Below are 26,893 nucleotides of genomic sequence, written 5' to 3'. Positions count from 1 at the left end.
TTTGGAGTTTGCTGGAGTTCTTGTCTGTGCTCTTGCTGCGGATGGTGAGGGCGAATCCTCTTCATAGATGAATAACCACTAATTTGGAACTGCAGAGCTCTGTCTTAATCAGCACTACTGAGTTCTTCTATCAGTCAGCTCCAGCAGCTCCCACAGAGGTCACCAGTGAGAGCCAAACACGGCATGGGAGCCATAAAATTACCTTTGGTTCCTGCCTGACACTCCTTTCAAAGGTCAGACCTCACCAACATCCCTGTAGCCCAGAGCATCTCAGACCTGCAAGGCTACTGGGCAACACTGCATGGTGCTGCCCTCCACAATTAAAGCTGTTCAGGCTTTGGAAAGGCAGATTTTCCCAGAAGAGAGCTAGATTTTGCAGCGTCTGACGCAGCAGCACATCTTAGAGAGGTCTGTGACAAATGCAGATTTCCTGTGAATCCCTGTCTCCCATGAGAAGGAGAAATGTCATTGCCATTCTCCACTCAAGCAGCACCACACACTTCCAGGGTCACACCAACCCCTCTGCCTCCATTTTTACCAAGAACAAGACCTTCTGAGGAAGAATGGAAATGTGGTGGTTGCAGCAGGCTGATTGCTCTTCAGGGAAATTCCAGTGGGCAATAGTCAAAGAGCCTCATTTCTAAATTAGCCCAAGACAGGAGAGAGAAACTCTGTGTGGCCTAATTTGATGCCTGCAGCAGAGAGCCAGCGAGCCCTGTGAGACCACATATTCCAGAGGAGAAATGCCAGCCTCCTCAAGTTTGCAGTGTTGCAAACAGTGAGATGAATAAGAAAACCCTCTTTTGTAGCACATTTCTTTTTAAAGTTCAACCTTGTTAATGACTGCAAAGTTATTTACATTCTGCTGCCGAAGTGTGAGCTGCAGAGGGTAAACACCTAATGGCTGTTCATCCTGTTAATTAAGTACTTTCTGCAAGAGGGAAAAAAAAAAAGTAGAAATGAGACAAAGTAGTTGGGGGGGCTGTGTAATGTGGGGGAAAGCGACTAAAAGGGACTGCACAACTCAACATTCCTCATCAGACACTTCCAAGACATAACAGTTTTTTTGCAGGATGAATATCCTATCAAAACCACAGCTGTGAGTAGCAGCAGTGAAGCACTGATGAAAATCCAAATGGCAGCATTCCTGCCACGAAGGAGATCACCCAGCTGAGCTGGACCAGCCCTTCAAGAAAACCAGGTGCTACCCAAACTGCTCAAACCCTCAGCTGGTGAATAAAACAAACTCCAGATCCTCCACAGACAAACATATGGCCTCAAATTAGATAGGAATTTGGTTTAATCTGTTCTTAAAATATTTTAAATTATGATGACACATGAATCTCAACTAAAGGTCTCCTATCCATAATAGATCTCTCTGGTGGTAGCAGACATGAACTCAGCTTAAATGGCAGCAATTGGAAATTCAGCAGTGAGGTGAATGCTGACAAAAGGAAAGGGTGAATAACCTCTAAAATCCTGCCACTGTTCCATCAAAATTCATGGGTTTAACACCTTCAAGTTGGATTGGCTTCAATATTTAAATTAAAAGGTCCCACATATCCCAGGACAAAGACAGATGCTTGCAAATCCTGGATACCAACCCATGGAAGAAGCAATTATAAAGTCTTTAAGCCTGAAATTAAACCACCTCTACCCTGAGTGCTTAAATGCGTGTTTAGCTGTAGGTTTGTATTTATGGCCTGAGTCAGCAGGATTTAGGTGCATTAATTCTGCTCTGAACCAAGGCAAGGTGCTGAAGGCTGCTCCTGGAGCAGACACCCCAGCAGAACAGGTTCCTCTGGGAACAAGAGCCCAACAGAACCACAACTTTCCAGTATTTATTCAAGCAGGCAGCTACATTTAATAAATAAATTCCCGAGGGATGTATCCCAGCAAACATCCCAGGACCCAGCTCTCTTACAAAGGTGCAGGAGGTCTGGGCTGGGTTTCCAAAGGCAGAGTGCTGAAGTGCTGAATGGGAGCAATACAGCCCACAAGGAGTTAACTCCCAACACACACCTGAACCCCAAGAGCTGGACAGAGGATATCAGACACAGAAGCACTAGAAAAACACTGAAAATTGTTTAGAGACAAATCTGTCAGCATTTCCTGAGTGCTCTTTCAGGCAGCACTTCAGGGGTTACAGATTTTGGCAGTGAATACTGGGAGCTCTCAGGGGCTAGAGCAGAAGTGGGGAAGGTATTGACTTTTAAGTAAAAGGCTGGGCTCATTCTCCAGTGAATTACTAACATTTACATTAAATGAGTGATAAGTAAAGCAAATATGGAAATTTTAAAAGCCATTTACGAGTATTTTAAAACACATACCTACTTCACCCGATTAGTGTTAATAAAAAGTCCCAAAATTAGTTTTCCTTTGCTTCCTTTCTGACCAGAGACACATTTACACTGAAACTGTGTAATTTTGGATTCCTTTTCCTTCCTGCCTTACCTCCTCCTGAAGGAGTAAATTTATTCCAATATCCACAAAAGAGCAGAGTAGCACACTACAAACACTTCTCACCTCCTTGGGAACCCCCAAAGGTTGCCCCTGCTCCTGGGCTGTACCACCCTGGCAGAATGCACACTTTGCTGAGGGAAGTTTGCTCAGCCAGATGGGGTTTGGAGAGAATAAGAACAAAAACTGAAGTCACAGCTTTTAAATGTCACTCTGCTCAAGAGCTTAGTTTGGGGGGTGTCATGACAAACCTGTCTATCCATCTTGCTTCTCCTGGAGCCACCTGACTGAGAACAGTCACCACTGAGATGGTGATAGACCTGATTTGTACATGAGGTGAGAGGAGTGTGCAATGTAAGCTCTTTTCTGAAAGGAGCTTCATAACTGACTTCTCTAAGCCAATCTAAGAGGAGTGAAGTTGAAATTCTCAGAAATCAGGAAAATAACAATGATCACTTCTAAATCCAAATGAAAGTATCCATGCCCACAGTTTTTCCCCAAAGTTTATTACTTCAAAGTGTCACTCAAAGCATGAAATAACATGATTTACTCTTCTCCACTGACATAAAGCTGACTCTAAGTACACTTCAGCCCTTCAGATGTGGGCATACTGAACACTTGGCTGTTATCACACACCAGGCATCACTTGTCCTCTCCAGTTCCTGCTGTCTATAGAAAGCCCATCAATCATGTCCTATACTTTGGCTTTGGCTTCCCAAGCCTCTTCTCTGGCTGGCAAGGAGACTGATGGGAAACATGAAGTTTAGGGAACTGTCAAACTCACTAAATCACTCTTGAACACTGTTAAAACAGTGGCGACCTCTTTAGCTTTCAACATATTTCCCAACTTTGTCCAGGAGATCATTAAGTAAGAGGCACAAGACACCAAAAATGACTTAAAGAATGATCCTGGCATTTTCTGCCCACTACACATCACCATAATGCAATCCAAGTCCTTGTCCTTGACCTACATACCAATCTTAGGGTGCTTTTTCAAATTGGTGCATGACAAGATTAGTCAGAGATGATTTTGCTGTCAAAAGACAGTGTTCTGAAGCTCTGTTCTGTGACAGCTGCAATATGTGGCTAACCTTCATCAAGCGAGAACATTTCGGTGTTACGTGAAGGATGTACCAAATAATGCTGCTCCCTCCAATAAACATTCCAGCCCACTTTGTCAAACCACTGAACCATCAGCCCTCTGAATATTATTTCTTCTTCCAAGTTCGGAGAGGAGTTAAGATTTAAGCGCCACTTGTCCTGATTTTTGTAACACGACGATGCAGCCGTACAGGTTAAATTCCTGTGACAGTTTCCCAAACTGAACAAAGAGATCTGGCAACAGCACAAGCCCATAGAGGAGGGGCTCTGAGTCATGCACCACCAGTGATCAGCAGGGATGGCTCTTTTAAGGGTGCAAATATAGACAAACCTCCCCACCTGCCACCCCAAATTCTGCCTCTAAGGCTGCTGATAACAGCTCAGTTAGTGCCACGTTCACAGGAGCTTTTCCAAGGTGGTCAAGTGCTGCTGGGATGGAGCTTGAGAGAAAACAGCTTCATTTAGCACAGGCCACTGCTCACACACCAGATGGGAAGACTGCTGCAGACAACAATGAGCAAATGAAAGGATGGCTGCTGGAAAAGGGAAGGTCACATTTGGACACTCAGTGCTTTTGAAATCCCTAAACTTCGGTTCAGGTTTGTGGCACAGGACAGACCACGCCATCCTCACCATGGAACACACTAAGAAATATGAGTGCTCCAGATCACCAGAAACCAAGAAAAGCTTCCACAGGGAGCAGCTCTGCTTCCCTCACCTAGTCCTAATAAAGATCTTTTCACAACCTGATTTCCTTCTAGAAATCTGGAAGTAAAAGCCTCTTTATTACTCTTCTGAGCTGTGCAGGCTCAAGCAAGACTTTTCATTGTGCCTTTAAAGAGCACAATACAAATATTCAGCCCTCTATCATTATTCCTCCAGGCAGTATGGCAAGAAAACAGACAAACCCACAGGAGAATAACTGAGCTTTGCCTGCAAGGAAAGAAAGATCTGTGGCCATCCATCAAGATACCTGAATGGCTTTCAAATCGGGTAAACAAGGTGCAGACGAGGAGCTTTGATTTTCACAGACCTCACACTTCATTCTTCATGCATCTCTGATATTTTTATAAGCTCTTTTTATACACTAAGTGAAGTGCCCTCAGAAATTTCCCAGGTTTATGCATGCTCCCTGGAGAGGGATGCTGTGCTTCTGACTGCAGCCACACAGCTGACAAGAGTCAAGACACAGCGGAAAAATATGCGGCATGGCAGGAATGATTATTCATTCACTTCAGAACTGCATCTCAGGAGGTGCTTGTCTATGTAAATGTCCTGGGAAAAAAAATAAAAAAAGGACTGAAGCTGTTGAAGCTTCATCCTGAAGAGAAAAACGGCAAAGAGGACTGGTTTTGAATTGGAAAAGCAAACAGCTCTGCTTCTGTCCTTTCCTGCCATTGATCAGGGCACAGTGAGGAAGAGATATGGAGGTTAAGGGTTTTTGAGAAGGAATTTCTCCATGCACTCCTTTGATCTAATTCTGTGGAAGTGCTAAGCAATAGAGTCATAGATAAAATAATGGGTTTTTTTCTGAGTCCCTTGCATTGTGCAGACCTCTTACAGATACATAAACTAAACCTGCCCAGCTATTTGCCAGCAGCAGAAAAACACATTAAAACCCCCACTACTGTGATGTTTCACTTCATTTTGGAGATGGGAATGACCTGTGATGAAGAGCAGAGAGCAGGAACAAGCTGAATGTGTATAGCTGTTCTTGTGGCTCAGCAGAATATTAAATATGAGCAGAAATCTGCCCTTTTAGACCTGACTCACTACTACACTATGGATGTTTTATCTTATTGGCAAAGGAAAAAAAAACTTAAAAGACATCAAAATTTTCTTTGCCTGCTGCCTCTGCTCTGATTCCCTAAACCAGCCACATACCCTGAATACACACCTGTGTTTTACAAGACTGGCAAGATCCTAAGAGATGACTTTTCCTTATCTTTTCTTATAAATGCAAACAAATTAACAAATGCTGAGCTAATTTGGTGCCAGGAGAGCACAGTGAAGACTGATCCTCAACAGCTGAGCTGTGCCTTTTCCTATTAGGTCCTCAGTACCCTTTCTCCTTCCAAAATTAGTCATGAATAAAAGAACTAGAAAAGGAATAATATGAAGATAAATGCCACACACTACAGAGCGTTTATGAAAGGCTGCTGGTCTCTTAGACCTTAATTACTGTGATCCTTGGAAAATAATTTCTTTAACAGTGGACTGAGAGAACTGATGTGTCCATGCTGGGTCTAACTCATCGTGTTCCACAGCATTTAGTGCTGTCCTCATTTTTTTCCCCAGATTTTGTGACTGACATGCAAACAGATACCACAACTATTAAGTCCTTCCCGTCCCCAAGAGAAATTACCACAGTAAGTTGAAACTGAGTACACAGCTATGACAAGTACACTTCACATGACAATGGAGAGGGAGCTTGAGAACATTGCACAGCATGTTTTTACCATTTACTGCCATAAAATAGACTACAAAGCTACCTTAGGGCACATTTTAATCTTTCCTGTGTAACTGATTTTTTTTCCCCCCTTCTGTGTAAACAGTCATTTACCTTCTAGGATTTACAGGCTTATTAAAAACAAACAGGAAAAGCAACAACTTTATTCTCCATTGTTCTGGCCCTCCTCCAAAGAAGAACGGTCTTCTTCCTCATGAGCAACGCGTTTCTCAGTTTAAAAAATATCTAGCACGTGTCATGTTTGGGAGTAATCAAAATTTCTACCTTCCCAGGGGTTTTGGGGGGAAAAACCCACAACAAAACATAATGGGAGATATTTCCAGCCTTTGTAAAGAGAAACCCCATGATCTCTTCACCCATCTCCCCTTAACAGCTTCTCTGAGAAGAATCTTGAAGTTGACTTTATCTGCCTGATTAGGCTGAAATGAAACCATTCCATATTTTGGGGAGAAATTTTCAGGTTCATTTCACTCAAAAAGAAAAAAAGCTGCAGGAAATTTGTCTGAAATCAATATGAAATTACACATTCTTTGTGCTGAATATAGAGAACTAAAAACTGCAGTAACAATTGACACCCCAGAAAATACCCAAAGTCCACGCAGGATTCTTCTCTTAGGCAACCAGAGATTTGACTTTCATCTTTGTCAATGTTAAGGTGTAAAAAGCTTCTCCATCCAATCCAATCCAATCCAATCCAATCCAATCCAATCCAATCCAATCCAATCCAATCCCATTTAACGTTAAGGCATAAAAAGCTTCAGCAGAACAAGATGATCTACTCTTAAAAGTCTGCTGTTTTTCTCTGCAGAACCTTATTCCATGAAAACCAAACTCGCTTCTATTTTCCTTCCTGTCCCCACAAAAATCTTCTCAGTCTGATACTCTTCAGTCGGGATTAAAAAACATTTCTCAGTGTCTCCCTGGCAAAGGTCCCTACTCGTTTTATCAGAAGCTGGCAAGGATGTTTGTATCTTGCTTGATGTTTTGTGTTGTGCTAATTACCATGATAAGATAGCCTAATTATTATGGTAAGAAAACCCCAGCCACCCTGCAGGATGCTTCGGGGTTTTGTGAATAACCAGGGTGGGATGGTAGGGATCAGCAGCTGCTTTCCCAACCTCATTCATTCTGCCCCTGCCCACCAGTATTCCACCTGAAAACAGCACTGACTTTAGTTGGCAACGCAGAGTGTATTTGCTATCATTTTTAGGCTGGAACTGTCATGAATATGTCACAAAACATGGAATTTGTCCATATGCTTGGAATTCAGTCAAATACGCCTAAAAAAAAAAAAAAGATAAAAACTGTCAAGAAAGCAGGCAATGATTAAAAAATTTAAAATAAAAAAAGCTCCAGGACTGTTCAGCACCATGTTTCAAACACAGTGAGCTGCTTGCAGCTTCTGAGTGTGAACACAAGACAAGAGCAGGCACAGATTCACACCTGGATGTCACCAGTGACACAGAGGGACCAGCAGTGACCTGCTCACAGCAGTGCTGGGGTGGCCTGGAGCCTGGGCCTGCCAGGCCAGCACAAAACCAGAAGTAGAATCTCTGCTCCTTCTTAGATCCAATGAACACTGACCTGATTACCTGGGTTGCCCTTCTCCAGAGTAACTCTTCACTACTTGTCCACGTCCCTAAAGCACTTGTGGTGCTACCCAACCCCACCACAGTGCAAAAAACAACCTGGCATGACACCAGCGAGCTGACAGTCCCCTAGAGCAGCCCAGCAAGAGCAGGGAGTTGCCAAGTGCTGGATCCCAGGAAGTTTGAGGCTTTAGCTCCAGCACATTGCATCGAGGGGCTGGCACTGGGGGGCACAACATGAAAGGAAATCTGCATCTTTCACCTCTCAACCCTTCAGGGAGGTGAGATGGATCACACCACGCTGGGTCAGTGCTGGATGTGGGAAGACAGTGAAAAGAGGAATGTGGCAGGATCTTCTGCCACTCAGGTGACCCTCCTGACACAGAAGAATGTAATGCACACTGAAATTCAGTTCCTCAACAAAGCAACTGAATTCCTCCTTCAGATAACCTGGAACATCGTGGGCCAACAGCAATATATCATCTCCTAAATTCTGTCTGGATTTGGAAAGAGAAAGGAAATCCAGAGCCAACTAATGAAACTGCTGTCAGCATTCTCCTGGGGTTTGTGGCTTTTATTGAATCAACTTATAAATCTGTGGATCTGAAGGCTTCTGATCCTTTAGCTCTGTGCCCTTCAGCTGAAGTATGGCTTCCCTCTCTGGAATTTGGGGCAGGATTCTGAATTTCTGGGAATTGCTTCTCAGCTCCTAAAACAGGGATGGGTTGAGGACTGAGGATCAAGAGGTGTCACAGGAGTGAAGAAACAGTTGCACCACATGAGTGTTTTCCCCAGACTCCTGGTAACTTGGAGACCTGGGACTCTGGGAGTGCTCCCAACCTCTCCTGCTCTCTTTAGCTGCTGTCCCTTTTGAGTTAGAGCTGAATGGGTGCCTGGAAGTGCTTGGTGGCTGCAGGAAGTGAATTGTGTGCTGTATTATTTCAGGCACTCCATGAGGGAGCCAGTCTTCAGGAGCCAGGCAACCCCTTCAAGCTTTGGGTTCCTGTACAAAAGCACCCAGTGGGAAAAGCTTTCAGAGCGAGCAGACCTGGGAATGTCTGAAGGCTGTTCTTTGCAGGGGCAAAATGAGGTGGGATTCAAGTAACTCTGAGACAGAAATGATTGGTGCTGTAGAAGCCACAGCCCCCTGCAGCAAGCCCCAGTCCTGATACCCTCAATTGTTATCAGATTCATGCTGTCACCAAGGTGCCCTGAGCCTCCTGGTTTGTGACCAATCCCTGTGCACATCAAAAAATCCCACCTGAGAGCCAGCACTGAACAAACCCACAGCAACTCGAGAAATGAATTCTTTTACCCAATACCTTCACATTTAGGTGACTCTTACCTCTTTCTGGTGATACTTTATTGCTACCTTTAGCTTTGCCAAATCGTGACACTTTTGGGGATCCAGCTCTTCGCTCTGATCATCCCTGTGATTGAGAATGATCTCCAGCTCCCGGGAGCTCCGTGCTTGGTCCAAAAGGTCCTTAGCAAAACGCTTGCACTGCTGTGACAGCTCTTCATACTCAGCCTTGAACTCATTTTCCACCTTGCTCAGCTCCTTCAGCTCCCAGCCCAGCCGGAAGGCGGTCAGGATGGGATCCTCGCTCGATAAGGCAATCAACGAAGGGCTGGCTAAGGCTTTGTAGATGTTCAGCCTTGACCTGGAGTGCCTCAGGCTGTCCACCTCGGAGCTGGAGACACATTCCACACAGTTGCACCTGATCTGGTGTGGCCGTGGGATTGTCACCCGTCTTTGGACAAGCAGTTTGATGATCTCGTAGTTGTTGGTGTGAGCCGCCAGCATGATGGGGGTGATATCCGGAGTGAACTCCGAAAACTGGGTGTCCATCATCAGGGTTGGAACCTGCAAGGAGGGATAAACCACAAGGGGAAAAGTCACATCTCACGAGGAGCAGCAGAATTTAGAAGTCCCTCATTCATACTTTGGGAGTGATGTCACAACAAAAGGGGTTTTATGACACCCTCTGTGCTGTAAAGTAAATGCTGTTGTGGGCAGGCTTACCCACACACTGCTAGTCTGGCAAAACCATTTTCCCCCCAAATCCTGCAAATCTGCCTCCTGACCACTCCTTCCCAGGCTGGTGTAAAAGTCAGTCCCATCCCCATCCAAATGCTTTATATGTGAATCTGGTCTGAAATGGGTATTGGCTCATAGATCAAATGGAAAAAAAAAAAAAAAAAAAAAAAAAAAAAAGGAGGGGGAAAAAAAGGAAGAAAAAACGCCCCGGTAATTACACAAAAAGAAAGAAAAGTCTAGAAAGAGTGAACACTGAATAGATTTCCAAAACTACCATTATTTGCACTATATATCTGCATCAGCAGGCCAAGAACCTGCCTGAAGCAGGTCCTGCACACACCAAACCCTGGTCTGCAGTTGGGCAAAACTCTTCTTCACTTTTGCCTACTGTTTTTATTTGAAAATATTTTTCAGTGTAAGGATACATTACTTAACTGCCCTCAGAATAGATTTGTAGGTTTTTTTTAAAACGGATTCAAAAAAAAAATTAAATGTAAAATTAATGAGCCATAGTCCACTACAAATAAGCCACTCCAGGGTGTGCATTATCCAGCTACTGCTGCACTTCTCAAAAGTGAGCTTAATGCACACCCTGTTGTGTCTTATTACTATATGCAGAGTGTAAAATTAGATGGGAATGCTGTTACATGCAAGCACCCAGTGTGTTTCCATTTGCAGGCAGGCAGCTCTCTTTGTGGTGTGTTGATCAGTACCCAACACTGCTGTCCCCGTGCCCACCACTCCGGCCCTGGCACATCCTGCTGCTCCAGGGGGGCACAGCTGAGTTGGAGAACAGGGGGTCTGCTCCCTTTGCAAATATCAAAGATGTCTTGGAGAAACTGCTGCCAAGGAGTCCTAATGGCAGGAAACGTTCCTCAGCCTGCCTAAATCCAAGAGCAAAGCAGTGATGGAGGAGTGTGAGGCAAGAAATCCCTCTGCAGGACACACCTAAGGCTGGTGATGAGACCTCCAGCCTTGGAATCTCACTTTCCTGGGAGTTCAGAGCCTGTAGAGCACTAAAGAGCCAGAGCTGATCAATAAATCCTTACATGTAGAGGTGTGACAGGGACTGTTCACAGCACACAACACGCTCCCAAAGGTGCTCACCACACAGAGGTGCAGGGTCAGTCACAGGAGCCTGCAGGCATTTTGGGGAACAAATCTGCTGCCCTGGATGTGGCACATGAGGAGTTAAATCCCTGGCAACCTGCAGGCACGCAGGTGTGGAGAGGCTTTGCTAAGCAGGCTGGTGCCCACAGAGGCAGGAGGGAGAGAAAACAGTCCAGAGGATTTGCTGTGGGTCATGGAGGGCTTGGTGGCTCTTAGCAAGGTTGGATAAATGTATTCTAAGATATCCAGTAACAAATGGCTGAAAGCAGCTCTCTGTGTAAGGTCTTGCTCTCTCTTCCTTTCCTTTTGCTTAGCTTGTTTAGGTAGTTTCTTAAATGTCAAGAGAAAGGTGTAGGGTTTTCTTTTTTTCTCTTTCTTAGAAGCTTTTTTTTAAGACCTGATGCTTGACTATAGCTGCATTTATCTTTCTTCTGCCCTTTTTCAATCAGTGACTGGCTGCTGTATTCAGAGTCTGTGCCTCAAAGGAAGAATGCTTTTCCTCCTCTATCACTTCTATTACTGTCAAGTTTAATCTTGTTTTTCTATATGGAAGTTATTGTACCCAGGGCTGCGAGAAGGATTTTCAGCTTTACACAGATGAGGAATTCATGTTGCTCAGAATATGAAATGGGCACTGGAGGAGAAGGTAGTGATGTTACAGGTGGGGATAGTGCTAATCCTGTCTGCTCCAGAGGCTGTCTAAATATGGATCTGGGGCACTCAGAATGGTTTTCCCAAGGTTTGGGATGGAATGAAGTGATTTCTCATCCCTTGTTCTGGCTGGGATCACAAGCCCTCACCCCCAAAACAGAGCACTGCCTCGTGAGGACTGGAGCAGTGGTAGGGAAGGTGTGTTCTCCCGGGCACCTCACAGTGCTTTAAATTAAGGGATAAAGAGGGAAATGGTGGTGCAGGGACACAGAGGCTCCAAGGAGCAGATCAGTGCAAAGGTCCAGTCACAGGAGCTGGAGTTATTTCTGAGCAGCAAAGCAAACCAGCACAACACAGAACAGGGACAGTGTGACCAGGGGCTGCTGCAGCCTCTTTTCTGTGTCTGCTGACCCAAAGGCCATGGACTGGCCCAAAATTGCCTGTCCTGTGATAAATATTTTTGTTGTCTCCTCACACAGTGTTTTTTGATAACCTGCATCATAAACTATCTATTTTGAAGCTGTGGCTATGCAAAGCCTTTGCTTAAGGGCTGTGTTCTGTCACTGGAGGGGCAGTGGAGATTACAACAGCACCGATGTTCCTCCTGAGATGCTCTGCCCAACTGATTTCATGTTTAGATCAGCTTCTCCTGTGTCTTGGGTTAACCTGCAGTGATGGAAGCAGAAGAGGAATAATTTATTCTACCCCAATTTATTCTGCTGAGCTCTTCCAGGGTTACTTTCATTAAGTGACCTGAAAAACAAAATTCTTTTCCATTAACCTCATCACCTGAGACCAGCTGTTTACCCCAATCCTTCAGAACCTTAGTGCCACCACCTGCACAGGAGCAAACACCTTGTCTGTATTTCATCTTGGTTCTTTTCATTTGAAAAATTAATGCTTCTGTTGACAACAAGTGACTGAATGCTTGTTATCATCTGCCTAGATTTAATCCTCATAAGGTGGCCTGCTTACCCCTGTACCACTGCTGCTCTGAAAGATGCTGCAGCGAGTGAAAAATCCCCTTTATTTGAAAAGGAGGGTGAAGAAACAAGCTTAATTCATTAAAGGAGAAGGATTAGCTCACATGAAAGCGCTGTTCAGTACAGCTAAGCTCTCCTCTGAATGGTAAAAAATAAAGTTTTCCAGTAAAATAGTGCACAGCTGGAAAGGAGCTCTGGATAGAGAGAGAGCAGGAATCTCTGCTCTTAGTCAGGAGTACAGTGTAAGAGGAATTAAACTACAGAAGGGAAAAAAAAAAAGAAAGAAAGAAGCTGGCCCTGAAGATCTGGTGGCCTTGTTGTAGGTCTTTTAGGAGTTCTACTTTGAATTTGATCTAGTTTGGTATCTGTCCCTGGAGCAGCTCCTCTGGTTTAGTGTTGTGTAAAAGCAACCCAGCCTCAAGTGCTCCAAGACTGCTCAGCAATGTGAACCACACTGCAATAAATGGGAAAACTAAGGAGATGCAGCTCAAAAACATTCTCCTCAGCCAAACTAACAGACGAATGGAAATGTACCTTTTGCCTTTTATGGATAATAATATTTTGTCTGTAAATAACTCACAGTGCTTTTACCTCTAACATTTGGAATCGCCCTGTTTTCAAGAAATCTGAATTTCATAAACTATCATCTCCCCTGCATCAGTGCAATAAATTGTAAGTATAACCATGATAAACTGTAAATACATTAATCTGCACTGTTTTCAGCTTGTGTAACTTTTTGACTCAGCTGTGTTTTATAGAAGATTTTCTGATTGCCAATACAAACTTGTGCAAGCCTCACTGGAAAGCTACAAATATAGTACAGCTTTCTTGTAAGCTCCCTTTAGGCACTGGAAGCAACCTTATGTGGGATCCTGGGAAGGTGGTACTCGGCTGTATAAATTTCAGCATTCATTTTAGGTGATTCAGTGGTGTCTGGTATCAGAGTGGTGCCAGTATTTATATTAATAGGGAGTTTGTGGATTTTTTTTCTCTCAAGAGCAATTCATTGACTGAAATGAAGTAATTTGGTTAATGAAATGTAATGAACAACACAAAGTGCTATCTAAAAAAGTCATACAGTTTAAGGGCTTTTGTACTGGTTGTTCACAATCTTTGTAACTTTGGCATATGGCACACATTGTCGATGTACTTATGGGCAAACTCTGCTGTTACTGAAGTGTTCCACTGGTTCCAGTACAGCTGTCACAGAATATCCAGCTGAAGAAAAGGCTCTTCCAGTCTAAAATCTCCTCAGTGACTTACAAATGTGCCTGTAAAGCCAAATAAAATCTCTGCTCCTCAGACTGATACTGCAAAACAGTGAAAATTAGTGCCTTTTAGTGCCTTGTAGCAAGCCAAATGCTGATACAAGGTTACCAGATGGTGCACATTAACACTAAAATAGGTACCTCTGAATTTAAAAAAGCATGCTATAGAATCACAGAACTGCTAATAACTGTTAATTAATGTAATGCTTGAAAGAATGTGAAAAAGTAGATCTGTAATATCTGTATAACCAAATATTCTTCTCTACAACCAGTAAACAGAAGTAAAATACAGATAGACCTGCTCTAGATTCTTCCAGTTTTAATTTGGCTTCTTATCCATGTGTTTAAAAATGGAGGTAGGCCCAAGGGATTCGTTCTCAGAGCTGAACTGAAACCCAGAGCACTTGACAGTGGCAGAACTGCATCAGAGCCTGTGTTCAGCCATGTGTGCAGGAATGCAGCACAGCCAGAAAGACTGTCAAAAGATGTCACCATTTGTGGCTGATGCTACATAATAACTTCTACTGGGGGTTAAAAAAAGAGAGATTTGGAGAGGAGCCTTCGGGAGGAAAGGATTTGGCAAATATGCATTTTAATGGCCAGTGGTGAGTTCCTGCAGCCAGAGCCCCCTCTGTGTGTGTGTCTGTCTGTGCCTCTCTCTGTGTCTGTGTGTCTCTCTCTCTGTGTCTCTCTCCTGAGCCCTCTCCTCTCCCTGCATGTGCAGGAGATGAGATGAGGCACTCGATGATGATGGAAGGAAGGAAGTCAGTCACTGTGTCTGACTCTGCGAGTCACAGAGGGACACTGACAAGAGTTACCTCGTGTTTGAACCTCTTGTGCTGAGCTGGAGAGGAACCTGAGCTCACTTTGCCCCGAATTCCTGTGCCCTGATGCACTTCAGAGCCACTGACTCCAGCAGGGAGATGGGCTGGGAGTGCCCAGCCCTGCCCAGAGAGGTGCTGTGCCACGAGGAGCTGCAGCCTCTCCTGGCCATGGCTTCTCCTCTGTCCAGGAATGTTTTACAAGCCTGTTGTAGTCCTAATTTATCACATATTTGATCCTAATTTATCACATATGATGTGATGTTTTCTCCAGGGAACCGTGGCTCCATCATACCCCTGGCATGGTCTGGGGCTCACTGAGCGGGGACACTTCTCCAGGCAGAACAAACATGGCACAAAAGTTCAGGGCTGTCACAAATCCAGACAATAATGAAGCTGCTGAAGTGGCCCAAGTGACATGGGGACCTGGCTCACAGCCTGTTATGGGTCTACCAAAAAATGCAATATTCTGGATCTTCCCAAAATGCAGAGATTCCCTGGCTGCTTGCTGGAGCTTTTTCCTGAGACTATGACACCAACAGAGGTGTAAATCCAGAATTACTGACATGGGAGTGAACTGAATGATCTCCTCAAGACTGGGCAGGCATACTAGGTGGCTTATTCCTGATGGTCGGGTTTTTTTTCCTCCTCACTTGGAAACACAAAATGCTGTTTGTTTGGGCTTTTTCCACACTTCTTCATTACCATATTATGAGTTACTCTGTGATAGGAGCAGCTGTTCTGAGTAAAAGTTATTAGGATTTATTCTTTATTTTTAATGCTGTTTTTAAGCTTTGAAACTTATTTTATTAAAGAGCTTGCTTAATCCAGTCCTATAAATTTCTTAACTACTCTAAGGACCTTGCAATTTGCTGCATCTGAGATATTTTTTCATTTTATGGATAAACTTTCCCTGACCCCAAACACAACTGAAACAAAGACAGCCCACAGTTATCTGGAAATTTGCAGGCTCTGTCTTCAAGGTAATTTTATTTTATTATGGTTACTATTTTTCTAATATTTTTCAGGCTTTATTCTGGGAGGGAGAGCTGTCCAGCTTTTTGATTCATTTTTCTTGGTCTCTGTATTACCTATTCTTAGTGGTAACAAGGACAAGATGTGCTAATATAGGTTAATAATCATGCTATCTACAGCCTTTTAGATCATCTTTGTACATAAAACATCCCTTCTTCCAGTAATTTATCACTCTGCATGGATGAGAGATGTTTCATTAAGTTTAGGTGAGGTAATATGTTGCAGACAGGGCTTGAACAGGGAGGGCTTTTTCCTTGGGTTGCATTCATATTCAATCACATTCCTTTAGAAAAAAAATTAAATCAGATTGGATCATGAGCCAGTGTCAGGGAGAGGGGTGAGTTACTACATCTGGCACCAGCCCAGCGCTGCCTGATGCTGCACCAAACACATGCTGATGCTCACTGACCACGAGGTTCATTATTTCCCATTCTGACTACTAAGCTGTGCTTTTGGGGACGCCTCAGGTTTCGGCTTTTATGTTTTTCAGATTCTGTGCTGCTTTAGGGTGTGGGTCTGGGTTAATATCAGGGGATGGTGAGCTCTCTGCACAGAGCAGGGAGACAAAACAATTCCTGCTCTAGCTGGGCACCAAGGACAAATGATCCAAATCTCAGCCCAAGAGCACAAACAGCGTGGGCTGAGGAGAGAAAAACAAGCAGGATGGGACTTCATGAGCTAAAGCTGGAATGGGACAATGAACTGCAAGGTGCAAATGGAGCAGAACTGATCAAAGTGAGAGACCCCGTGACCGGTCGTGCATTTTGGGACCATTTTGGTTCATCTTGGGTGCGGCCCTGGCTAGGCTCTTGTGCTGCCCAAGGTGCATCCATTGAGGCCTTTGAATAAATCCCTGCTTTATTCTTTAACTCTGTCCAGCCTCTGTTCCAGGTCAGCCTTCACAAGGCATCACTGGCACTGTTGTTTTACCAAACAAGAAGATGCTGTGGCTTCTGAAAAGACCCCAGAGTTTGCAACAGCAAGGAAATGACAACCTAGACAGGTGGCAGGGGCTTGCACAAGAGAGAAAAAAAGATCTGTGTGGTTGTGATCTTCCTTTATTCCCACCCAGGCAGTGACTCCCTCTGATATTCCCAGGGCTAAGAAGTCGAAAGCCTCCAGGTAATGCTGTGCCCCTGATGCTGCAGAGCCTGGCACTGCCTCATCATCTCCAGCCTGAGGAGTACTTGGAGCACACCAGCCCTCTCTCACTGCCATGAACTAAACACCAACAATTCACACGGCCCTGAGCCTCTCAGCAGTTTTCCAACATCCTCCCAAGGCAATGACAGAGCAAAGACCTTGGATCACAGAGTTCCCTGGCTGCAGCAATTCAGAGACAAGAAATATTGCTCCCAGTCAATGCCTCCTTGATATTCCACCACCACTGCCACCAAAGTGCTGCCCCACCAGACTGTATTTTGCCATGGGATAGCAAAATACTGCTCCTACAGGGATAAACAAGCTATAAATCTGACTTTGCCAGCCCAGTACAGCTCTATTCAACAGCCAGGTAAGGCTGAGGGACTCATGCTAAGCTGCCCTGCAGTTCTTCACAGATCTTTATAGATCCCAGAGCTTTGTTTTGCAGGAGCCTGTAATTTGTTCCATTCACTTTTCCCACAGAGAGAAGTTTCCCTTGAAAAAAATGTGTTATAACTATTGCACCAGGAAGAGTCTCCCACAAATCTCTACCAGGGAATCTAAACAGCCATGTCTAACTTCTGGGTTTGGGGTTTCAGACAGGGTTTCAGAGGCAAGCACGTGTTGGGTGATGTCAGGGGATGCTGTAATGGGGGCTTAGGAGCAAAGGGAGGTGGGTGCAGTAGGCACATCCATGGATGCTGGGTAGATAATATGGTTTTTTGAAACTAAGCTCCTTAATCAAGAGATCTACAGACAGCCCAGAAATTCACTTGTGTAGCATCACAAACAGCATTTTTTTTGCCCTATAGTAGTTCATCCAGCCAGCTGAATCCTGAGAACCCATCACACCTAACTGAAAAATCACTTTACAGTGTGCCCAAAGCAGGCAAGTGCTCAGAATCCTACAGATCAGTAAAAACAATTCTCTGGGAAGCATCTTGGATAATTCCTAACTTCTCACCTGTCTATATGTTCATTTACAAGCAGGGCATGTTTGTGCACGCTGTGATGCAGTTCTTGGCTTGACCCCCACCAGCATCATAGGAAATAATAACAGACTTTATGTGGACCCAGGAGAAGGAGCCAGTGCCTTATTTCCACTGTCAGAAATCTGGTATCTGACACTGCCTTCATCTTGATGCTACTTACTGAGTCCAGGAGATGTTTCACCCAGTTCTTTTTCACCTAGATTTAAGATTATCTAGGGACTGAGGCAATGGGGAGGGAGGAAAGAATTTCCCAGTTAAATGTAATCATTAGCTGAAGTGATCTTTGATTCCTCGGTTGTTTAGTTTAATTAGATGGAATTCATTTTGAAGGCAGCCGCCAGTGTCAAAGGCATGTTAACTATAACTGTGAATTATTACTGCATCAATAAAAATAATGAAAAGCTTGGGTGCTAATGGAGCCATTAGGCTTTGAAGCTGCTTCTCTGTTTTCAGACATGATCCTTCTTCCTTATTGTTCCTTTCAAATATTCCCACACTGAGAACTTGTGGCCATATTTTTCTTCACTGGTTCTATTCTTCAGAACCTCCTCTTACTCAGGAGTGTTTCTAACCAGGTCCAGCCTTTCCTTTTCACTTTGGACCCCTCCTGTTAATGTGGAAATGACTGGTTTGAGTCACATCCATCAGCCTGCTCCCCTATGTGTTCCAGTGCTCCACAGCCACCATTCAGAACTGCCACAGAATTCCTTCATACAGATGCCTGCTCCTACTGTCCTCTTTGCAATTGCCTGCATAATCCAGATTTTATATGGTGAGATTTTTGAGAACTGAACTGTTTCTTTTGACTTAAATGGTCCCATCAGTGGTAGCACAGTGCTGGCAATGAGCTTGTACCAGCAAGTCCCAAATCAAGGGCTGTCAGTGGTAAGGGCCAAACTTTCTGCACACAGGACAAAAACCCTGTATGAGTAGGGAAATTAGGCTACATCACATTGTCTCAAGCCAGTCACTAGATTTTGGCAAGAATAAAATGGTTTAATGCAACCTTTATTTTCTGTTTCACAAAAGGCTGTCTCTACGCTGTTCATCTGTGGGATCTGAACAAAGATTAAGGTGGATTTTCACTCATCAGCTCACCTAAAAGAGGATTTTTGAGGTCAAATTTTAGGTTCACTAACACTATCCAGTGCAGCAATCTTCTACCAATCTGATGATTAGCAACTAAGACTGAAACCTTGCCTTTTATTCTCTATAGTTTCCTCTACACAGCCATACTCTTCCAGAGGCTGTACCTGCAAACTCCTTCTTTTGGAATACATATGGACAACATTGAGTCAGAAGGCCTTTGGACATTCAAAACAAACCAAATCTCAACCATAAACCCTAAGATCCCTTTTTCTTTTTATTCTCATTATTGAGGAATTGCATTTGGAGTCCCATCTGTGAACCAGCTTAATTTGGAGCCATCTGCCACGAGAGCAAATTGCTAAGTTTGCCAGATACCAGAGAGATGCTGGTACCCTCCTTATGTAAACAGCTGATGTCAGCTCTGATTGTTGTGAAGAAAACAGCCACGGTGGAGGTGCTCAGGGACGTGGAGTAATTCAGATGACTGATTACAGCTCCTTAAAGAAGAAAGGAGGGCTCAGCAGGCAGCAGAGACCGTGTCTGGTGTGCTGCAAGCACAGCCCCGGCAGGAGGGCAGAGAGGCAGGCGAGATGTGAGAGCTGTGACGCACCTTCAGGGGGCTGCTGCCACCACTCCACACAATTCACACAAGCAGCTCCAAAAAATGGGCCCCTGAACGCCTCATCTGGAAAATTTGTACTGATTTCAACAGGTTTCCAAGTGTCAGGAAATACAGCTATTACTGGTAAATTGAGGGTGAATCAAATGCAGGGGGAAATGAGAGTTTTCAGATATGAATTTCCTGCTCTTTGCTGGCGAAGGTTAGGTGCAGCCTCCAGCTTGGCTGAAAGCAAAACTCACTGTATTGATGCTTGTATAGTAAAAATAACCATCTGATAGCACTTTCAGGGGAAAAAAAAAAAACAAACCAGCAAAACTCAAAAAGATCAAATATGTTGAGAGACAGAAGATTTTACAGGGAAAGAGAATCATACAATAGGCTTCACATATACGTTCCCTTGCTTGTACAGTAGTTCTGAATTAAGGAAAAACCCAATAATTTAAAGTTCCCTGTTAATTTCAACCCCATAAGATGCCAGCCAGATCTCTGGTTTTGCTGTGTGCCTACTGCCTTGTTTTGCCATTGCATTTACTGGACCTGTCCCATGCACAGACAACTTTGCATTTTAACATTTCCACCCCCAAAGAGAAAAGTCGATACTGCATCGAAGTTGATACTGCATCTGCAGGTGCTCAGTTTTGCTATTTCAAACCGACCCCTGCTCTTTCTGTTGGTTATTCAGTGGTTTGTTGTCTTATTTAAATAACATGACACTCATCACTGAGGATGGATTGCCGTGCCAAGTACACGTATATTCCTCCTCTGCCACCATGCAGTACAACATCAGCCTCTGCACTGCCCAGAAAATCAAACAATAACTATCACAGCACCAGACTAGGCTCACTTTTGTTTCCTGAAAAATGCATGTTTGCTGACTACAAACCTCTGCAGGAAAAGCGACACTTGCACACCCTCCAGGCTCCAGGAATATTAGTTTGTTTTGTTGTTCCTCTTAATATTCATGAATAGGTTGCTTGATTTCCAAATGCCTGCCCAGAGTTTGGGAAAAAACAAGATATGCTATGGTTTAAGTGACCAGCTGTGTGACTGGTCAAAGAGATCTATGGTTTATAAAGAGCTGTGAGGACTAATTGGAGTAAATTATGTAACCCTTGGAAATTACAAGTTATCCTGTAAAAATCACAAAATTAGGAAAGCTCTTTGGTTACTGAAGAGGAGGATGGGTCGTTCAAGCCTGGGCTTTACTCTCTGCTGGGAGTGAAGCACATCAGAACATCTCTATGCTCTTCCCATGGCTTCACCATGATGACTTTCCCACTGATCCAAACATCTCCCACAGGCAACAGCATCTTTCAGAACAGCTGCAAGTTCATTAGCATTATCCTGCCTGTAACTGGTGAAACCCCCTCCCCAGCTCCACCAGCAGATTCACAGCTCAGTACCCAAAACCACGGCTCTAAGTTCACAGAATTCACACAGAATTCACAGAATCACTGGGTTGGAAGAGACCTTAAGATCAAGTCCAGCCCAGCCCCAACACCTCAACTAAACCCTGGCACCCAGTGCCACATCCAGGCTTTGTTAAACACACCCAGGGATGGTGACGGCACCACCTCCCCGGGCAGAACATTCCAGAACTTTATCACCCTTTCTGTAAAAAACTTTTCCCAATATCCAACCTGTATTTCCCTTGGTGCAGCTCGAGGCTGTGTGCTCTGGTTCTGTCAGTGCTGCCTGGAGAAAGAGCCCAGCCCCAGCTGAGCACAGGCACCTTCCAGGAGCTGGGGAGAGTGACGAGGGCAGCCCTGAGTCTCCTTTTCTCCAGGCTGAGCACCCCCAGCTCCCTCAGTGGTTCCTCTCAGGGTTTGTGTCCCCAGCCCCTCTCCAGCCTCGTTGCCTCCTCTGGACGCGCTCGAGCGTCCCAAGGTCCTTCCCAAACTGAGGGACAGAGCTGGGCACAGCACTCGAGGTGTGACCCCACAGTGCCAAGGACAGGGGCACAATGACCTCCCTGCTCCTGCTGGGCACACCGTTCCTTGTTGTCTGGACTGGGCAGCACAGATTTGAGGAGAAATGCCAAGATCTTAAAATAGCCCACAAACCTCGCTTGGAGATAAACCTAAAAAGAAGCACATCTACTCGAGCACATCACAGCTAATCTCTGCCGTGCTCTGCAGCATCCTCTGGAGCGAGGTGGCTCTCCAGGCTCCCCATGTAAACAGAGCAATTTGCTCCTGCGCCGAGCCCCGGCTGCAGCGCGGGTTGTTATAGTTACTGCCTGTGACTTACCCCTGCCATTGTCACGGCATTCGCAGTAAACGGCGCTTAAACAGCAGGCTAGCAAAGGTTTGCAGAATAATGACTCATAAAAATTCACTTAATAACAGGATCCCAGCCTCTGCGCCGCCCAACCCCTTCATCCATTCCCCCCCCCGGGCCTTACATCATCAATGAGACCCCGATTCTCTTACATAAGGAGCACAGCAAAGGTCACTATGTGTGTTTGAAAGGGTTTTAACTTCTGCTCCCTGAAAAGGTCATCCTACAGCTGGAAAAGTAGGGCTCTTTCCCTCGGGCAGCTCTCAGAGCCGGGTCTGGAGCTCTCCTCTTGGAGACTCAGTGGCTGCTGAGTGAACCTGCCTTTGCAGGTCCAGCCTGCGAGCTTTCCACCTTGTTTTGGGTGTCTCTTTTCCTAACCACATCCCAGCCACTGCAACTCCCCAAGAGGCTGGAATGAGGCAGCTGTGAGAGTTGCTGTCAGGATTGTGGCACGGTGATAAGGCTGAAGATACACACCCGTGAAATGGATTATGCTGAATGATGCTGCTCAGCTGCTTTTGAGATGCAAAGACAACAATTAACAGGGCTGACGTGAACAGACGCAAATAGGAACAGCTCTTCATGCCCAGAGAGACACCAGGCTCGGGGAGAGAGGCAAATAACCTGCTCAGAGGCAGGCAGCAGTGAAAGGGAGCCAGCAGGTTCTCCCAGAGCAGGTTCAGGTGAATGAACATTCAATACGGAGCAATCAGAGAGAGGATGCTGCTCCTGCACCTCTGCCCAGAGTGCAGAGGAGACAACCAGTCCCTGATGGCAAACAGGCTGCCACACACAAGCCAAGAAGCTGTCCCTACACAGGCTTGTGCAGGCAAACGGAACCCTCTGTACATTTAATTAATAGATTATACTAAACCTAATATCTAAGAAGTGCGGTGATACCATCTTACAAATTTCACAGCCAGACAAAAACCTTCCTATGAGGTGCGATTTTTTTGTTACTACTGGAACAAAAAAGCAACGTTTCTACATGTTTTAGAACATCTCAGTAGCTGATGAGGACAAAGCTGTGCTAATCTGCTTTATCAGGTGCTTTTTGTGAAAGCAATTAGGTGTAGGGTTCCCAAAGGACCTTCTGAGAAAGGGTCCAGCAAGGACAATTAATGAATAAATATTGATACTGCTGTGGAATTAGCATCAGGGGGTGTTCAGAAACCCCTCCTGTAACAGCTTTGGGATTTGACAAAATAACCAACCTTGGCCCAGCTTGTCCTGTCACTACACGCAAAATAAATGTTCATCACCACCACTGCATGAGTGAAAGAGTTGAAAGGGAAGCCCAGGACTGCAGCTCTGTACCAGCAAACTCTTCCTACAGTCTCCAGAAGAGCTTGAACCCCAGGCAGGGAAGTTAATCCGAATTTGTTCATAGAATCTTGCACCAAGCCAGTGCTAGTTTAAAATACACTGACGAAATCGGCTCTTGCAACCAACCTTGTAAATAAAGCTGAAACTGGCACTGCATCTTTTCTCCCCCACACATGCTCTCCTCCAAGTTGTAAACCCTGCAGCAGATACAATTCTAGCTACAGAAGGAGAGCTGGCACAGAGATAAGGAAAAATGGAACAGGCCTACTATGAAATGGATCACTGAACTGGAGACACTGGAGCTGAATTTCAGCTGTAATATATCAACCTCATTTCACGGACCTCTGTCTCTGCCCAGTTAAGCCAGCAGGGCTGGGGATTTGAGTGGACACAAGTTTTGGTATCCAAGGGATGTTACAGAAATCCACATGAATCCCATCACTTGCTTTGCATGGCATTTCAGGAGAAACTTGTCATTAGCCTGCTATAATCAGTGGTAATTCCTCATGCTGCTGAAAAAAACTTTTCTGTTCTGCTTTCTGTCCCGTTGAGCTGCAGGATGCTCAAATTTCTAGAAGACCAAGGAAAAAATGGCTCATTCTTAATGGATGGTCTGTATTTTGCTACTTACATTTTTTCAGACTAAAACTCAGTACCAACAGTTCAATTTTTAGGTCAGATAGAGGAGTTTCATTATCTCTCTAGTTTTTAAACCACACATTAGAATCACATTGCTACAAGCACGCACAATGCTACCATTTCTAAATAATAAGCTGAGCACTCTTGAATTCTGTCAGGGTTGATCCTTATTGTTTGCTTGGCTACATGAAATTACTATTTAAAAACTATTTGCATTGTGTGAAAAATGCATGTGTGAAAAACCTATGCATTGAAAACGTTTTCTTCCATGACTGACTGGTATCAATCTTTCACATACAGAGGGATGTGTTCCCTTCAGAAGGAGGTTTGATATATAAGGATTATTCCAGTTTTGGACATTCCTTTCTAAGCAGTGAATACGCAAAAATTATCAGTGGTCAGCAAAGTCCATAAATTATTCTAGTTATTGGCAGTAGTGCTTACAAATGAAAAGAAGAAAACCAGAAAAAAAACCAGTTGGTGACAATAGGTGACATTTGAAGTGACAGGATTCAGATTTGGTGGTTTTTCCACAAGATCCTTATGTAACTCAGGGATGGCTTTGCAGCTCAGGAGCGTTCCTACAAGTCACTGCTGTAAGTTATGTCCTGCCTCAGCATTTCTGCCCTGGAGCTCTCTGGAGAGGGAGACCAAGATGATCTGTCTGCACTACAGCAAAGGACTGAAGCCCAGCAGACTGTTTGCTTGCTTGCAGCTGTAAATAAGCTTGTGTGCTTTCAGGATTTACTTATGAAAAGCAATTCCACTTAATATCAGCACAACAGCGTGGCAATAGTTCATATTTACAGATTGTAATATAATTTCAGAGAGCCACAAATTCCTTTAGAAAGGGCTCATCTATAAATCAACCTATAAATCAGTGTGTCCACAAACACTGTGGGGCTGGAAAGAACACTGAGTGAAAGAGAAAAACAACTGAGTGTTTAAGTCAGGCAGAACATGTTTGCTCAGGCTGGAGATCACCATCCAAACAGGACTGCCCAGGTCTGCTCTGGGCATTTAAAGCTGTGGACCAACATCAAGGACTTTGAGCAGCAGCACTTTCCTGAGGCAGGATAACGGCTCAAAACCGAAGGGGAACACTCAACCAACCTGTTTTTCACCACTGGGCTTCCTGTAATTGAGCAGCAGCTCCACAGCTCCCACCACCTCCTTCCGTATGGCGTAGAGCAGAGCATCCCCCACGTAGACGCTGTGGCTCAGCAGCAGCTCCATGATCTCCAGGTTCTCATTCTCTATGGCTATTAGGAGGGCACTGCGACCCAGAGGATCCATGCAGTTAATGTTGATGTTGTAGTAGATCTCTGCCTCCTGCAAGGCATGTTTCACGCTGGCATAGTCCCCCTTCTCCACAGCACTGAGGTAGGCTTTCTCTTCCGACGAGAGCTCTGCCTCCGCTCGCACGATCTGGAGTGGGATCCGGTCTCGGTACGGGGAGAAGTTGACCTTTTTGTAGTATAGCTGGGCCATGGTTCATAGTGACCAGGCAACCTGTGAGGGGGGAGAACCATGCATCAGTGACAGCACAGCCCCACAGGGGACAAACTTCCAAAGGGCCATCATGGGAAACGCTCCCCATCCCCTTTTAAGATGTTGTATTTGTAACACACCCAGAGCAACCCCACCTTAAAGGGCTACCTGAAAGCATAAAGGTGGCACCACCACTCACAATGACAGAAACTCAGTGTAATTTTTCATCTTGTTTAAGCATTATGCCATTGATGTCTTTGTCTGGTAGAAGCATGATCTTGATGTTTATGGGTAATCTATCACTTGCAAATAGGTGGATTTCTCATCTTTGCTTTATTTCCCACTCAAAGTTCCTTCTATTTCCTCCTTTTCCACTGCTAAGCAAGGTCCTCAGCATCTCTGAACTGTCAGTGATGGGAGCTGTTGATTTACACCCTCCTCTTTACAGTAATAGATTATTTTAAACATTTTTGTTGCTGCTTCTCTGCTTCTGTCTCTTAAAACAGTCTTTTATTTTTCCTTAGTGTTTACTCTTTGACTAGGTCATGGTTTTATTTTTAAAGCTTGCATGTTTTTAAACATTTTTTCTCACTCTCCTCATTTATAAATAGGACCTAAAGACAGGCTGATGTAGAAAGCTCCCACCCTTGCTCTCCAAAGGCAGTGATGTTGTTTTGTGGTCTAGGAAAAAGAGAAGTAAATCCTGCCTAGGAAAAGGTGCAGCAAACTGAATGAACTAAGGTTCCTTCCCACGCCTCAAAGATGGCAGCAGGAGTCACAGGAGATACGGGCTGGGTATTCACAGGTAAGGAAAAAAGGAACCAGGCTTGTCTAGCTCTGCTTGCCATTGACAAATGACACCAGGCCAGCACCAGGGGCCACCAACAGCTATAACTAATTGGGTGACTTATTCCAGCTCCTTGCTCAACAGCTTCCTGCAGCCAATTAGCTGGAGTTTTAGTCCATTGTAGCGCCCTATCCTGGGGAAAAGGAGGTGCTGATGAAAGATGAGGAGGAGGAGGCTGCGGTGGCTGCAGAGCGGACCCGCGGCTCCGCAGGCACCACCCCAGGCTGCATTTCTGCCTTTCCAGAGTGGGTGGATCTGAGCTCCAGCCCAGCTGACACTGCAGAACAGTGGGTGGCTGTAGCAGACAGCAAAGCTGCATCTGAGAACTTCCTGGGGAGCCAGGGATCTGTACCAGCCGCTTTGGCACCTCGGGGAATGTGCTCGCCCAGGATCCCGCTCTCCTCCAAGTGCCAGAGAAGTTTGTGTTTGTTACATGCCCAGAGATGCTGGCACAGTGCTCCCATGTGTCTCTCTGCACAGGCAGAACCACAGAATCCAGCGGTTCAACCTCAAGACACACACAAAGGCACTGGAGGCAAAAGGACCCATAATCTGATTAGAAACCATAAATATATTGGCTGATTTTCTACAGGAACATTGTGCCACTAAAGCTTTTAGAACTAAGGAAGAATCTCAGTGACTCAGAAGCTTCAATAAACTGCATGTAGAACTGACTACTCTGACTTTGAAAAGCACCAAGGATCACAGGTTATTTTCAAATTTTGGTTTTGAAAGCATTATTCCTCTGGGATCCAGCTAATTCCCACTGAAACGCTGACAGGAGACAGAAGGATGCAGCACAGGTCTGGTAACAACTAAGGGTCAAAGAGATCTTTGGGAAAGTAAGGAGAAATCCAAATGGGAAGGGAAATGTGTCCTTGTGTGACAGTCTGGCTGATGGGAGCAGGGAACACCAACCAATGGGACTGGTGCCA

General features: G+C 44.8%; 1 protein-coding gene across 2 annotated transcripts in view; it reads right to left on the bottom strand.

Moving 5' to 3' along the window:
• TRPC5 (transient receptor potential cation channel subfamily C member 5) overlaps positions 1 to 26,893 on the bottom strand; it is a 97,785-nt gene that overhangs the window by 43,516 nt on the left and 27,376 nt on the right. For both annotated transcript variants that reach the window (XM_038122967.1, XM_038122966.1), the window contains 2 exons: positions 24,734 to 25,132; positions 8,966 to 9,487 (listed from right to left, as the gene is read on the bottom strand). In XM_038122967.1, coding sequence (XP_037978895.1) covers positions 8,966 to 9,487; positions 24,734 to 25,111 — 900 coding nt within the window. In that variant the 5' untranslated portion in view covers positions 25,112 to 25,132. The remainder of the gene's footprint in view (positions 1 to 8,965; positions 9,488 to 24,733; positions 25,133 to 26,893) is intronic.

This window comes from Motacilla alba, chromosome 4A (assembly GCF_015832195.1).
Source record: "Motacilla alba alba isolate MOTALB_02 chromosome 4A, Motacilla_alba_V1.0_pri, whole genome shotgun sequence".
In the NCBI taxonomy this organism is placed as follows: Eukaryota; Metazoa; Chordata; class Aves; order Passeriformes; family Motacillidae; genus Motacilla; species Motacilla alba.
This window is presented reverse-complemented; position numbering and strand designations above follow the sequence as displayed.